Below are 16,127 nucleotides of genomic sequence, written 5' to 3'. Positions count from 1 at the left end.
TATTCACTTTTTTTTTTAAGCGATCCACATCACCTCGGCTTGCATGTCTCAAAAAACTCAATTTGTTTTTCTTTAAGTTCGGTGTTTCAGTTTCCCAGCCTTGATGATTCACCTCGATAGAAAGAATTGTTTTGTTTTTTATTCACACGGAATCGGTTTCGATAAAAAAAAAATAAAAGAACACGTTAGGAGTTGTTTTCTTTTAAGGGAGGGTAACTGAATGCAGACGCGGATTTTGTCCATGCCCAAGACGCCATCTAACGGTCGGATATTAAACTACGATTGTTAAGAGGAAAAACAAAAATGACTGTTGTTCCGGATCAAAGAATATTTTACGCTTTGATTATCCGCATCACGAAAAACAATCACGTAAAACGTGCTGGCCAATCAAAGACCAGGATATATGGGGGAGGGGAATGCTGAACGTTGACAAATGGGACGAGTTTGAAACAACACCCGCATGCTGCACTACAACTTGAATGACATTTCAAAAATCAGATACTAACATTTTAGCCCAAGCTAAATTATATTAGATAACTGCCCAAAAGAGAAATTGGGAACAGTGATTGCTCCAGCCCTATTTGAATGGTTGCTATGCGAGAATTCAGTGCCGATCGTCATTTGAATTTCTCGTCGATATTTCTGAATTGAAACAGATACCAGTTCCAACGTCTCCAATACGTTGTCTGAATAACAAAAAGAAGTCTATTTTAGCAATAGTACGACTTGATCAAAAAACCTATTGCAGTGATGGTGAAATGCATAACATGAATGAGAATTTCAAGGCTAAACACCAAAAGAAATCAAAGAATCGGCGGCACGTCAAAGTAAAAATCCAGCAAAAACTAATGGTGTGGTATTTAGAGGAAAAAGTTTCAACATATAGAATAGAGATAAGAAAGTTAAAACAACATACCTTCTTCAAGACAGTGATGCTGCAACACATGCCTAACCGGTGGATGCCCAAAATCAGCCAAGCTGTTCGACACCAGTTTTAAGTACTTTGGGTAATCACATTAAGGTTGAACACTGAATTGAAAAGTTGTTGTGCACCAGAAGCTCTTTCTAAGCAACCTATAGGGGCTAAGTATGTACAAATCATTTTACACTTTTGAGAAACTTGTGAAACACATTACGTGGAAGTTTGTCCAATAGTTGATTTAACACTTAAGGCAAACTCACAGAAACACTCAACTACAAAGCATGGCGCTTCACATTTTAACTAGTGTCGGCATTGCATTGCAATTACAGTCACATTTCAGCCACATGCCTGTACGTCTTCACGTTTTCTACGTCCTTTAGAAAACACGTGGTGGCTTTTGCATGCTGCATAGGGCAAACATTCTGCCATAACCAAGGGCATGCTGTATTTTGTGGAAAGACAAATAGTTGTTCACTAAAGTGTTTAATGTTTTTCAATTTCACAAAAAATCTTGGTACTTTCACGAAACGAGCACTTACTGAGATTGAAATAGTCGTTAAAACTAGCGCCATTACAGTCAACACATCAGAAATAGAAAAGGCGCGCGCCATCTTGGGACAAAGCACTACACCATTGCCAAAACAAGTGAAGATCACACGAAGTTGATTTAATTTAGTTTTAATTTTTTAACAATAAATTGTAGAATGTAAGTTTTTTCTTTTACCTTTACGAAAAGAAGGAACAGGAAATCAACTTTAGTTATTAACCTTCGCGTGGTTTGAAAGAAAAAAAAACATGTTAGTTGCTAAATTAAGGACGTAAATCAGCAAAGTCTTTCATAACCCTCAAGCACAGCGTTGACAAGAACACGTTTTGTCTTTTGAATTATGAATTGTGATGAAGTGATGTGATAATTTTAAATAAAATTGGCAATGTGTAACATGATCGTTTCTTTTTTCCTTCCTCGTTTCTCTTCTGTTACGTTTTCTGTTAAATCATGCCATTTTGAAGGACAGAATTTATTTCACGGGGATTTCCTGATAAATTTCACCAGAAATATCTGAGGTTTCTGGTTTCTTGCCATGTTTTGTGATAATGAGTTGTTATCAAAGCTAGATAACAATCACTGGAATTCCTGTCGATGTCTCTGTTAGGTCTCTTATAATAAGTCTCTAATAAAGCATTGCGCCCAGGTATTTCAGCTTTGTCTTCGTCTATTCTGTGGAATTGTAGACGTAAATTACTGAGGCGATAACTTTAAAAAACAAACGGGGGATCCACCAGCCAGATCTGAAAATCTTTTGACGAAAAGAAACGATGACTCTTTTGAGGAGCAGGCCGCGGCTAACCAACAAATTAAGTCTTCCAGACCGGTTCTCTGGATACCGACGGCTTATCAAAACACTGATAGCATCACCAACAATGAAGGAAACAAATTAAACTTGGACAAATTTCTAAAAAACAATATCTTCATTCACCGGATGATCCTACCAGGGATCGAACCTGGAATCTCTTGCTCCGTAGGCAAGCGCCTTATCCATTGGGCCACAGGACCACATTTTAGAAGGTAAATAGCACAAACAATGTTTTGAATTTGGATTTTTAAACCTTCATCTGCTTATTTTTGTCTAGCATAAAAGTAAATGTTCGTTTCTAAATATGGCGAATTGTTTCAAGTGATTGTATCCAATGATTGGATGGCAAAAAATACGATAAATCATGCCATGTATATTCTACTTGGCACGGAGCACCATCAACTGGAAGTGACCCGAAACATTGGCACACCCATTCGAAGAACTTATGGTAAATTAATTTCAGTCGTGTTTTCCTTGCCTTTTTTTTTTTTTTTTACTCCCGTTACTGATATCCCAGGTTTATTTCACCCGCATTGTTTGTTGAATCTCACAAAGTTGGTGCGCAAGTAAAAAAGTTCTCTTTTCAAGTATAGTAAAAAATCAGGGTGTTTTGAACATTGTTCGGATTAACTAGATTTACAGAACAAAAACAAAACTAACAAAACAAACGTTAGATGCACGGGAATTTCCCGAAAAACCATCCAACTTGTGATTGAAGAACTGCTTTCCAGTACATTCACTTTAAATTATCTTATTTATTATCATTTCTTTTTGTTTTATACTTACCTGTGTTGTGATACCAGACTCGCATTTAAAACAGCACCTTTCTTTCTCGGCCAAGATTGACAGATTGGTTTTCTCCTGGTTTCGCGGCAGGGAAGTATTAATTAACTTTGCAATTTTTATATATTTTTCTAATGAGAATCTCAGATAAGGATTGAAAGTAGGTTCGACTTACATTGTTGTTTCTCAGTACATAACACAACAGGGCATCAGAATCGTGCCGTCAGGGGAAAACTTAAATTCCCCTTCAAAAACGAGAAAGAAATCACTAAAAACGTGTCCGTGAAGGTTTCTCAAAGATAGATATAGTTGCGGTAATCCAATTTCTACGGAAGAATGAAACGAAACAAAACAGAAGAAAAACAAATTACCAAAACAGGATTCGAGTCGTTGGGGCGTATCTCAAGCAGATCGTACAAAAGGACTGCCATGGAGGTGATCACTTGGCCAGTGAGTTCTGGACGTTCGCAAAAACTTTGAGATGTGCAAGTTTAACCATCACATCATCAACGTTAAACGGGAAGACCTTGAAGCAGCAGGGAAAAAGCGGATTAGCGTCGTGTTAATTGTAAGCGGTCTTTGGATGCTTTTGCTGCTAATCACATTGGCATTTCACTTGAATCACCATAGTTATCTCAATAACGGTGTCACGGAACTAATTCTACTGGAACGCAATTCGACCAATATTTCCATAGAACTGTGCAGCAAAGAAGATGAAATAAAACTTCCAATCCTCGACACGAATTTCCAGTTGATTCAATATGACAAAGGATTCTGAGGAGTCGAAAATGCTACAAACGTCGTTGCTTCAAATCGCCGAACAATTCTCCAAAGATTTTATGGCAGTGAAGATGAGTGTTGGACAGGTAGAATTTCTAGCCAAGAAGTTGAACCAGCAATTCGAATATGTAAACCGCTACCTTGATCAGTACGGAAAGTATGTTGATCTTTTTAAAATAATTCAAGAACCGCTGAGAAGTGTAAGCGATTTAACGGAGAAAATTTCTCAGCTATACTATTCGATTATCGGCCAATTCGAAGAGTTGTTTCACTTGGTAAAAATGGTGGCTAGCAGCTTCAAGAGAATGAGTAGGCTGGAAGGAGCTTTGGGCATTATCAACAGACAAATGAACACATCTGTCTATAAGAAGATGGAACTCGACATGGCGATGGAATCATTGAAGAATATCAGCGTCGAATTAGACCTGCGTTTACAACGAGATCAAGCTGAACTCAAAACGATTTCATACCAGTGGCAATGGCTGCAAGAAAAACGAAACTCGGCTCACTGCTTTGCGAACTGGGAATGGAACTGGTGGCCTTTCACATATACTACAACATCATTCTGTTACGGCAGGCCATCAGAGGAAGACTGGGCCAATACTAAGGCAAGGTTCGAACAGGCTTTATGGCGGAGTAACTGTTCGACACAAGCACTGGATAACGTACATGAAAAAATGCAGAAATGGTATGAGTTGGATGCCGAAATTTCAACGACCATTGAAATGCTGGAGAAGAAGAAATTAAAACTCGAACAAGATATGAGCCTATTGAATGGCACGAAAGGCGGAAGCCTCGATCCACTCGAGCGTGAGGCGTGTAAAATGACAAGAGAGTTGAAATACCTGTACAGTGATGCCGGTGAATTCTTTCTGAACGCAAGTTCGCGTTCTGCAGACAGTTTGGCCATTTTGAAAGCTGAGTCGTTAGGCAAACTAAGCGATTCCGCATCCGCGTCCATGTTCGGTGACCCTTTTCTTGAATGGAAAAATAATTTGAGGAAGACCATAGAAGAGGTCAAAGAAGAAGAGGCCAAATATGCCTCCGCTTCCACATTTATTTTTGGGCGGAAAGGTATTTCACACTTCGTGAAACAGCTTAAGAAGATGACGAAACGGAAAACAATCAATTCTGTCAATTTGCTGAAACTTTTAGCAACTACCAGAAATTCATTAAATTTAGGCTATATTAGAGGCAACAATAATTTACAAATATGTGATACCATTAATGCAGATGATTAACAGATTTTAATCAGTGGTCAAAGGAAGCCTTTTTTGTGTTGTTTTGTTTTTTGCACAGTGCTGGTGTTATTTCTCCTATTAGCCACTCTTTGATCTTGTCTGGGGAAAAAACATGTTCACAGTTGTCCTTTGAAACATATACTATAGAGTATATTTGTTTGTTAGTTCTTCAATGTAGTCTAGCATGTGAATACATATTTTTACTGCTAAAGTTGAGAGAAAAAAATTACATATTCAAATAGTTATTAGCTACCCTTGTCTGTTGTTTTACTTGTTGAAGGCAACTAGCATACATGTAGTCACAATCATGACAGACACCCTGCTCTCTGCACTTTTCTTGGCCTTCACTTCAATGTAGTAAGCAAGTGAGCTTGTGTTATTTGAAGCTTGGTTTGGGGTGATCAAATGGTCCACATTAATTATTCAATTACTATGTCAGAAAAACGATATGAATAAAGACGGCCTATCAATTTCACCAAGAAGCAAGATTCTTCCGTTCATTTCCGTTTGACCGAACCAATTTTTGTATTCTTTCAGAATACGCAACTATAGATTTTCACAGATCGTCTGTTCACCAGCGTTGCATGATTCTTTACACAATTTTAACAGTTGTACAATTGCATTTTGCTTATTTGCCGACAGGTGACAGCGCACAATGGTAACAGGTTACAGATTAACTATCGCCTCTTTTGAAAGCTTAGTTGAATTAGATTATCGAATTTATTTTATTACCAGTTTTGTGGCTTCATGAAATTCACTGGCGGGGCCGGGGGGTGCGACTGGGAATGTAGCCACAAATATTGCCTTTTAAATTTGGGTGGCTGATGGCTTTCAAATCGTATCTCGTCTTCTTTAATACACCACATCTATTTCCTTTGGTGTAAACGAAGTGGGTACATTCAGCAATTCCGAGGCATACTCTACCACAGTTTTCGCTGGTGGCATATATAGTGGAAACAAATGATCCAATATTTGGATCCATTTGCACAATTTGGAAAGTACAATTTACAGCCCAAAGTGATTTGCCATTGTCTCCTTGCTTCCACTCCTTCACGGTTGCAGACATCGTCGCCATTATGGCGTTCAAGACAAACAAAAAAGCAATTGGCGCGAAAGATTTCATCTTGATGCTAATAAATACAAAACAATAAACGGAATCAAGAAGAATATAATTATATTAAAGGTAAACTTGCCCTACTTGAAATTACAGTGTAGTTGATCTCTATTCTTTTCACGAGAAACCGATACAAAAAAGTTGTACGGATTTCGGTGCCGGATAAAACAAGACCGAAAACTCTATCCTTTTATGCCAAATGAAAGCTACCAAACCCCAATAGAAAATTCGGTCGTCCATTGCGCTTATTTGTACGATGACACCGTATTTACTTTTTGCAGATGTCAGAGCCACAACTGGTAAAGTTAAAACTAATGATATTTGATTAGCATGAATGTGTTCCGCCAGATGCTTTTATGGGTGAACGACATTGGCTTTGTGGAATGTCATAAAACTGTAAGCAAGTTGGTAACGAATTGCAAAAGGGAAATTAAGAAGAATTAAGCGAAATAAATTTCAATCCATACGTTTGAAATTGAAACCAAGCCCTTCTTACATTTTCAATTCTGCTATTTAGGTTGGCTTGAAAAATTGTAGAAACATGTTGTAAGTAATAGCATTTCCATACAATTGGTGAACTGCTTCAGCATAGAATACACTCAAATACGCCGCTAGATCTCTTTCAGTATCGTCTGCTTCACAGCTGATACTTACCAAAACAAAACCCATGGGGTCCAAATTGGAACTTGGATTTTACACTTTTGAATTTGCACAAGAAACGTCGTGACGATAAGAACAGTTTTTTGTGCTACCCAAAGATACAAAAATTGGCTTAGGCCTCAGAAGACTTTGCACAAATATAGAAGAATTTTAACAGAGTAATATCCTTGTCTGAAATTTAAAATATTGTGAGTTTCGGATATTAAATAATAGCTCACTTTCACAAAAGGTAAGAAAAAAATGCCAGACCGTAAAAATAAAAAAATTACTTGTAGCAATAATTTGATCACTTCCATATCCAAGAAACCTTATCTGGGTCACCATTTTAACAGGAAAATGTCAGCAGGGAAATTCAAGTTTGCAATTGATCGTGGTGGAACCTTTACAGATGTCTATGCTATTTGTCCTGATGGAAAGGAAAGAGTCACAAAGCTTTTAAGTGTAGACCCTTCAAATTATCCTGATGCACCAAGAGAAGGAATCAGAAGGATCCTTGAAGAAGTATGTGATTTGTGAAATACTAAAATAATGAGTCTCACCTTATTCAAGTAATTTTTCCATTGGATTTGTGCTATAGGAACTGGGAAACAAAATGCCTGCCAATGAACCTGTGGATACTTCAATGATTGACTGGATAAGGATGGGTACAACTGTAGCTACCAATGCCCTGCTAGAAAGGAAAGGGGAAAGAATGGCACTAGTTATCACAAGTGGCTTCAGAGATCTCCTGTACATTGGAAACCAAGCCAGACCAAAAATCTTTGATTTAGTAAATGCCATTTCACAGCATTCATAACACATTACTGGTTTAATCCCCAACATCAATTTTCCATAGAAAATCGAAATGCCAGAAGGTTTGTACGAAGCAGTCGTAGAAGCTAAAGAACGTGTCATTTTGGATAGCCCTAGATGCCAGTTAACCGCGAAAGGAAGACAGGTAGATGCCACTAATGGCGAGAAACTATGGATCATCGAAGAACTTGATCAAGAGCACCTTAAAAGGGAATTGGAAAAGATCCACGATAAAGGAATATCGAGCATTGCTGTTGTGTTGATGCACTCTTACATGTAAATTTTGACAAATTGAAGAAAGAAACCAAGGATTGTCGGAATTGGTAACATAATTCTTCTTTCACCAACAGATATCCCGCTCACGAGGAAATTATTGAAAAGATTGCACGCAGCGTAGGAATTGAAAGCGTCTCACTATCGTCTAAGATAATGCCAATGATGCGAATCGTTCCTCGCGGCTTCACCGCAGCATCCGACGCTTATCTAACGCCTCATATTCAGCGCTATCTGCAGGTTCCTCTTTGGCTTCTGAAAATTAAAAATAGTCTTCTCTTCACCTGTCTGTTTTACAGGGATTCTGCTCTGGATTCAAAAACGAGCTTGATGGTGTAAACGTGCTATTCATGCAAAGCGACGGAGGTTTGACACCAATGGATTCATTTAGTGGCTCACGCGCTATTTTATCTGGACCGGCTGGTGGAGTAGTTGGATACGCACGTACACTTTATGGATCCGTCTCAAATGGCTTACCTGTCATTGGCTTTGATATGGGTGGTACCTCGACAGATGTTAGCCGCTACGATGGAGCATGGGAGCATGTCTTTGAAACTACAACTGCTGGCGTAACCATCCAGGCCCCTCAGGTTGGAATCCTCAATCTTGCGTTGCACAAACAAATCTGTTACGTATTTTTTTCATAGCTTGATGTGAACACGGTGGCAGCAGGTGGAGGTTCGATGCTATTTTTCCGCGATGGAATGTTTGTAGTGGGTCCTGACTCAGCAGGGGCTCATCCAGGACCGACGTGCTATAAAAAAGGCGGTCCTCTTACTGTGACCGATGCCAACCTTCGTCTTGGCCGTCTTATTCCCGAATATTTTCCCAAGATCTTTGGAAAACATGAGAATGAACCACTGGACTCCGTTGCCACTACCCATGCATTTCAGCAGCTCACCCAACAGGTCAGTGGGTTATAAAGGATCACCATCGCGCAAAAGAGTCCCAATCAAAGATCTTGATTTATTTCTACAGGTGAACGAGCTCTTTGAAATGACAGAGGAAGAAGTCGCTATGGGTTTTATTAATGTTGCTAATGAGGCAATGTGCCGACCGATCCGAGCACTTACCCAAGCAAAAGGCCATGATACTTCGCGTCACATTTTAGCCTGCTTCGGAGGGGCTGGCGGGCAACATGCCTGCGCTATTGCTCGTAGTTTAGGCATGAAAGTCGTTCTTATCCATCGTTATTCTGGGATTTTATCCGCCTATGGCATGGCTCTCGCAGACGTCGTTCGTGAAGAACAAGAGGCTTGTAGTAAACCTTACGAAATCGGTGAATTGCTTAATAAAGAAATCAGAGTTACGTCTGATTTATTTATCTCCATTTCTTCATTTCTAGATAACTTCGAATATATTGATCAACGGATTGATGTGTTGTCCAAACGTTGTCGGGAATCACTAATCAGTCGAGGTTTTCAACCAGATCAAATTCATACCGAGCCGTATCTCCATATGCGGTACGATCGAACTGATTGCGCCTTGCTCTGTGGTCCAGCAGATCCTGGCAGTTCATCGCGTCACATGTCCTCGCACGGGGATTTTCTTGAGTCGTTCGTCGAAAAGTAAGAATGCTAAACTAGAAAAAATAATAATAAATCATGCCAGTCCAACGATATGCCATTTTCTTCTAGGTACAAAACAGAATTTGGCTTCACTATTGACGAGCGTCCGGTAATCGTCGACGATATCCGCGTTCGAGGCATTGCGAAAACGGGCATCCAAACTACTAAAACTCTTCCAGCTGCGACGTCACCAGCGACTTCTGTGACAGTACATTTAATGATAGCAGGATGTAAAATCTATTGATTTAAAATTCGTTTGCATCTTTTAGATGAGTCCAATCTACTTTGAAGGCGGGTACAGAGACTGCAGTGTCTTTCTTTTAAAAGACCTTCTACCTGGCCATTCCATCCCCGGCCCAGCCATGATTATTGATCAACTTGGAACTATTATTGTCGAACCCAATCTCGACAGCTGAATTGACAGTCCAAGGTGATCTGCGAATTACCATACACGACGCACCGACCAGCAGCATCGGCTTAGAACTTGATGCAGTTCAGCTGTCGATTTTCTCACATCGTTTTATGAGCATTGCTGAGCAGATGGGAAGGTAATTTTTCATCCGTCTTTCAACAAATCGTGCTGTTGATAACGTGATCTTTTTCGGAAAGAATTCTTCAACGCACTGCAGTTTCAACCAATATCAAAGAGCGATTGGATTTTTCGTGCGCCTTGTTCGGGCCAGATGGTGGATTAGTTTCAAATGCTCCGCATATTCCCGTCCATCTCGGAGCTATGCAAGAGGCAGTTCAGTACCAAGTAATACATCTTCGAAAGCCGTTATTAATTGAAAATTTAAAAAGTGTTTTCTGTTCAGTTACGTGCAAGGGGTAGTGATATACTTCCTGGCGACGTTTTTCTATCAAACCATCCATCAGCCGGTGGCTCTCATCTACCAGATCTAACTGTGATCACGCCCGTATTTTGGGAGTATGTTGATTAGAAATTATTGATCGAAATGGGAATCAACAGTTTAGATTCGTATTTAGAAAGCAACAAAAGCCCGTGTTTTACGTCGCAAGTCGGGGTCATCACGCTGATATTGGTGGCATTACACCCGGCTCGATGCCTCCGCATTCTCACATGTTGATTGAAGAGGGTGCTGTTTTCAAAAGGTTGTCTGCTTACTTACTACTTGCAATTAATTAATTTGTTATCACTTACATCATTTTTCAGCTTTGTCTTGGTCCGTGACGGAGTCTTCAGAGAAGCAGAACTTATTGACGCGTTGAACGCTCCTGGCAAGATAGATATTCCTGGTGCTTCTGGGACCCGCAATTTGCATGATAACTTATCTGACCTCCGTGCTCAAGTGGCAGCCAATCAAAAGGTGTGTTACGTCTTCGGGGCTTTCCATACAAATGAACAGTTAACCAAACCCCTATGATTCTTAGGGTATCGGTCTAGTAAGCGAACTGATGGTTTATTATGGCCTGAAAGTAGTTCAGCAGTATATGGGTTACGTAAGACATAACGCTGAAATGGCGGTACGCTCTTTGCTAAAAGAAGTAGCTCAAAAGTCTGGCCAAAAACTGGAAGCAGAAGATTTTATGGATGATGGGACGCGCATCTGTTTATCGGTTGCCATAGATCCTAGCCAAGGATCTGCCACATTTGACTTCACGTGCGTAATAGTAGCCCTATTTAGATATTAGGTTGAAATTGGTTTTTCTAATCTTTTGCCTATCTTCCAGTGGTACCGGTTGTCAAGTGTGGGGAAATACGAACGCCCCTCGCGCCGTATCGCTGTCCGCCATTATTTACTGTCTTCGTTCCCTCGTAGGCCACGACATTCCACTCAACCAGGTTCGTCTTATGTCACGCGTCACGAAACACCGCAATTATTTTCGTATTTCTCCATGAAATAGGGTTGCCTAGTACCAATTCAAGTCATCATTCCGGAGGCTTGTCTTTTGAATCCATATCCTGAAGCCGGTGTAGTTGGTGGCAACGTTTTGACATCCCAGCGGGTGGTAGACGTTGTCCTTAGAGCTTTTGGAGCTTGCGCGGCCTCTCAGGGCTGCATGAACAACATTACGTTTGGAGACGAAACCATGGGCTATTATGAGACCGTGGCAGGAGGCTCAGGCGCTGGGCCCGACTGGAACGGACGCAGTGGAATACATTCCCACATGACCAACACTCGCATTACTGACGCTGAAGTGCTTGAACGCCGTTATCCAGTCATCTTGCGATCTTTTTGTCTTCGAAACGGAAGCGGTGGACATGGCAAGTATCGAGGCGGAGATGGAATCAGCAGGGAATTGCTCTTCCGGCAAACGATGACGCTATCGGTGCTCACGGAGAGACGCGTGTACGCTCCCTATGGACTAGCAGGTAAGGATTTACATTTCAAATCCGCATAGCTTTCTCAACATTCTGTTCTTTTTCAGGTGGAGGTGATGGTGCTAAAGGCAGCAATTCATTACTTCGACGCAACGGAGTGCTTTTGAATTTGGGAGCGAAATGCTCAGTGCCCGTTCATGCCGGGGTATAATACTATTTAGCTAAAGTAATTGAAAGATATGCATACCAAACAGCCGTTTTGAAATTGCAGGACAGTTTTAGACTTCTAACTCCTGGTGGAGGCGGATACGGTTTAGAGGACAAGGAAGGAAACAAACCAGTTGTGACAGCCATCGCCACGAAATTCACTGAGAGAGGAAGCGTTTACGAATTTCGTTCGCTACAGGAATCAGCGTGACATGGTTCCAACACGATGTATTGACTAAACAAAGGTATCCGTCCATTACACAGAGATGGAAGGTGAGCCGAAGACATGCAGGCTTGAATCCCAAATGTCTTCCTGTGGTAGTGTTCCGTCTTCTGGAGGGAAATAGGTTGGGTGAGGAGGAGCTTCGGTGAATTTTCTGTAGTACCATAAGGGTTTTTTTTTGTGGGTTTAGATTTTCAATTTATAAGAAATTAATACATTTATTTTAAAGCTAACCTTCGAGGTAAAAGAGTGTCGAAAATCTGTACGATAGAATTGGTGGGTCCTGGTACTGTTCCTTTCACGTAAATAACGTTGTACTTCATATTAATTCGAACAATCTGTTTAGAAAACGAAATGATTATTATAATTTAAAAAAATTAAATATCTCAGATTTATCCGCGCGTTTACTTTAAGACCCCTGCAAAATCGTCTTTCCGAACCCATATGTCCAGGCATTTTTTGACCAGGCCAGACGCGAGCCTTATCTCGACCAGTTCCAATAGTACCTCCTCTTCTGTGAAACTTGGTGGCACCGTGAGAGGCTGGGCCGCCTTTGAAACCCCAACGTTTGACTACGCCCTGAAATCCATAGTCAATCCTACAAACAAAACATGTTTTAAGCTAACCCATAAGAAACGACGGACTAGAAGATACTTACGTTTTGCCGTAGACATCAACTGCCTGTCCAACGACGAAATGACCCGCTGTCAATGGAGTACATGGTGGCAAAACGGCGTTGGGTGTGACAATAAAACGAGCCAATCGTTTCTTGGGCAACAGACCAACTTCATTGAAAAGACTGCAATATTGTCTTGTAAACTAAAATAAATATGTCAGGTGAATCAACAAAAATTTAGCAAATGACATCAAAAGGGGTAACCACATTCTTACCCTATCGGGATTTGCAGCTTCAGCACCCACCACTAAACATCCCAATGGTTTTCTATTCCTGAACACTTTGGCGCCAATAATGGATTTTGCGTACTCTTCGGGTGGGACGTAACGAATGACATGATTGTCCAAAACCTGTGTTGTACAAAGCGTTAGGGTATCACTGATAGCATTATTTTTAGAACACGGAACATACATGAAGCACTGTGCAAACAACTTTTTTCCCATCTTTTTCCCACATATGCTGCACTCCTATGTTTCTTGCAATTACACCACTTCTTTTGGTTTTTGGATCCCATTCTTTTTTTTCAATGTCAAGATCTGATCCTTTGATGGGAGATTTGTTTTTATACTTATCTTGAATAACTTCTCTCACGAAACGCAAATTATCACTTGAAATTTTCTCATCTTGTCTCTATAAAAGAATTTATTGTGCCAAAACATCATTTAGTTCAAAATAATTAATTTATCTTAAGACTGGAGAATTTTATTTTATACCTGATTATTCTTTAACACATGCCAGTAAGGTGGGTGGGTGGTTCTTCTTTTCACCCGAGACATGGTTCTAACTTGCTCATGGTTGAAAAATAACCTTAAAAAACAGATGAAGCCCAGAAAAAGGCATGATTTTAGGAAAAAAAAATTTCAGTAATTATTATTAATGTTTACTATACCCGACAAGGAATGGACTCCTGTTCAATGACTGCAACTGGATTGCATTAGGCGTTACTATTTTGGGATTGAAGAGCGTCCGTAATAGCCCTAACGTAGACATCTTAATGTAAAATGTAACTGGCGTTTGCACATGAACAAATACTGGCTTTTAAATTTTGTTCATCCAAATCACCAAAATATTAACAAAACACGTTTACTTTTTTATTTAGTTAGTCGTCTGCTCGGTTGCCCTCTTAGCAGTCACCAGAACATGTTGCCAGATCTAAAAACTTCCTGCAAGGATTTTGTGTTCAAACTTCAAAAACTTCAAACAAAAAACAAGGCAGTTGCCGAAAATAAGAGAAAGCAGCAACGATTTATTTCGACCTTCGCACGAGCCGTCGTCTTTTATGGAACACGATGCTGAGCATGGTACTGATTTAATAACAAAGCCCTGTAAACATATCAGACAAACGATATCTCGGTAATACGTCTCCCACAACAAGAAAAGGGCTGACTTTGAAAATTATCCTCTGCAATTACATAAATTGATCCATCTTTCCTTATCGGATTCAATCTAAATGCTGTCCTTAGTTCTTGCACTTACTCGCAAGGTTGGTCTACACTCGTACACAGAACACAGGTTTCCACCACCTAAAAGTTTTTCTTACTTTCACGCTTTCGCTTTCTAATTATGAGCCAGACTTTTCGTTCGCTATTCACCCACATATAGCCACTTGGTTTCATCGGGAAATCGCTTTCCTTATTCAAGAAGGAAACATCGATTTTTCTAGCCTTGATCATGAAATTTCAAGAAACATGTGATCAGTCGATAATTATGAGTATAGTTGTGGGCGGAGGGGTAGGCTCTTTACGTTCCACGTACAGCCTACGTTCACAACAAATTGCAGTAACATGTGACCATTTCCCTTGTTTGGTTTACCAATTACTACGGTTATCGGGCTTAGTCTATAAATCTGGTAAACAAGATTACATCTAGTTACTTTTTAAGATGGCCGCAGGTCTTACGTCTAGACTTCGTGGAAAAAAATAATAATTAGTGGTTTCTGAAAAACGTCCATGCTTCATTTTCAAATTAGTGATTTTCAACTTGCAAGATAACTTGCCAATTAATTGTCTCAAGTAAAAAGCTCGTCATTGCTATTAAAAACGACAGCAACAATGAGGCAGAAACGAAAGAGAATGACATTGCAGAGATCATATTTACGACAGGGAACATGGTGATGAGGAAAAAAATGGATACCAAAAAGACACATTGATGGATGCAGGGAAACCTGAAACAAAACAAAAAAGGGAATTGTCAGTGGCTTTCCAGATTTCGTCGAATGTGTTGCTTGCCGAAGTCTTTGAAATCCAGAAATGCCAGTGTGTCCGAGTCATGACGTTAGCATCGTTTGATCTACTGCTGATAAATTCGAGGTGACACGAAGTCACGACATCGGCAGGGAAAAACAGAAAGGAAATATTATCAGTCCTCAAAATGGCTAAGATACTTAGCTTAATTAACTCTTCAAAACTGTCGCCGAAAAATAAATAACTACTCATATTTCAAGTTATTTTTAAAAAATGTCAGGTAGGGATTAAAAGTGCATATTTTAATTCTTAATTTTTCAAAATGTCAGCACATTTTTACGAGTGTTTTGCTTTGTCATCAGGTTTGGCAACGAAGGCCATCTGTCAAGCCAAGAATGAAAAGAAAACAATTGCTTTTAACTCAAAGCAAACAGCAACGCATTTCAAACCAATTCGAATTTCGAAATCACTGCAAATAATTCAGGCAAAAAAAAAAAAAGTATACCAGCATAAATATACCATTTTTCCTGGTCTCTCTGCATTAATACGATTCCTAAAATTGGAACGAACATCCCCGTAGGCGGAACGCTAGCAGCAAGGAAATGCCGCCAGGGTACTTGTTACATTCATGAATTGACTTCATCAGTACAGACCTGCTGGTCACATACGTCGCTGTACGTAACACCTGAGAGGGACGGTAGCAACAGATCTCATTTTCCTACGATAGGGTTTTTAAAAGGACCTCAAGCCAGCCTTCGATGTGCGCAGCATCAAGCAATTCTTCGAAAAAAGATAAGTAGAACGTCAGTTGGTTTCCCAAATCGGACGGCTATAGACACACATAATCAGTATGCGATAAGGGGCCTCTGGATATTATTACAAACACATGCTAACGACTATCTTCTCTATTATTGTATCAATCATGCGAGAAAAAGAGGCCACGAATGAGAATTTCGGAGCAACAATAAGTAATAACGCCATAGTGAAAGCGTCCTCCATTTTCTTTTTCCCATGGCCACCAGGCGGACAACATGGCACCTGTTATTGCCTTTTTTTCTTTTCATTT

General features: G+C 40.0%; 2 protein-coding genes, 1 long non-coding RNA gene and 1 other non-coding gene across 5 annotated transcripts; 2 read left to right on the top strand and 2 right to left on the bottom strand.

The window, feature by feature from the left end:
* The first annotated feature begins 223 nt into the window (after window positions 1-223).
* Window positions 224-2,864, top strand: LOC116918269. The gene is made up of 2 exons (XR_006644421.1): window positions 224-2,489; window positions 2,555-2,864. It is a non-coding gene; the product is annotated as an uncharacterized LOC116918269 (long non-coding RNA).
* Trnar-acg lies at window positions 2,405-2,477 on the bottom strand. The gene has a single exon. It is a non-coding gene; the product is annotated as a tRNA-Arg (tRNA).
* A 4,016-nt stretch (window positions 2,865-6,880) lies between the features above and the next one.
* On the top strand, window positions 6,881-12,435 carry LOC116918258 (5-oxoprolinase). Its single transcript, XM_045171279.1, is given in 21 exon segments — window positions 6,881-7,084; window positions 7,159-7,356; window positions 7,433-7,624; window positions 7,691-7,923; window positions 7,998-8,160; window positions 8,220-8,510; window positions 8,568-8,828; window positions 8,899-9,199; window positions 9,266-9,488; window positions 9,558-9,696; window positions 9,758-9,892; window positions 9,894-10,036; window positions 10,098-10,245; window positions 10,304-10,416; window positions 10,476-10,601; window positions 10,663-10,816; window positions 10,881-11,110; window positions 11,181-11,292; window positions 11,355-11,823; window positions 11,880-11,977; window positions 12,044-12,435. Coding segments are annotated over 20 exon segments (3,843 nt in total). The 5' UTR covers window positions 6,881-7,084; window positions 7,159-7,191; the 3' UTR covers window positions 12,191-12,435.
* LOC116918265 (39S ribosomal protein L3, mitochondrial) lies at window positions 12,191-14,193 on the bottom strand. 2 transcript variants are annotated; one of them, XM_045171289.1, is made up of 8 exons: window positions 14,135-14,193; window positions 13,592-13,685; window positions 13,290-13,508; window positions 13,094-13,228; window positions 12,861-13,021; window positions 12,611-12,800; window positions 12,437-12,540; window positions 12,191-12,356 (listed from the first exon to the last, which is right to left on the bottom strand). In XM_045171289.1, the coding sequence occupies exons 1-8, from the start codon at window positions 14,176-14,178 to the stop codon at window positions 12,236-12,238; spliced, it is 1,068 nt and encodes a 355-aa protein (XP_045027224.1). In that variant the 5' UTR covers window positions 14,179-14,193; the 3' UTR covers window positions 12,191-12,235. The 2 variants fall into 2 exon arrangements, with proteins under 2 accessions (XP_045027224.1, XP_032779832.2); XM_032923941.2 differs by lacking the exon at window positions 14,135-14,193 and adding an exon at window positions 13,768-14,003.
* Between the last annotated feature and the right edge of the window lie 1,934 nt (window positions 14,194-16,127).

The sequence above is a fragment of the Daphnia magna genome, linkage group LG3, assembly GCF_020631705.1.
Source record: "Daphnia magna isolate NIES linkage group LG3, ASM2063170v1.1, whole genome shotgun sequence".
NCBI lineage: Eukaryota > Metazoa > Arthropoda > Branchiopoda > Diplostraca > Daphniidae > Daphnia > Daphnia magna.
Note: the sequence above shows the minus strand (reverse complement) of the source record. Positions and strands in the feature narration are given on the sequence as shown.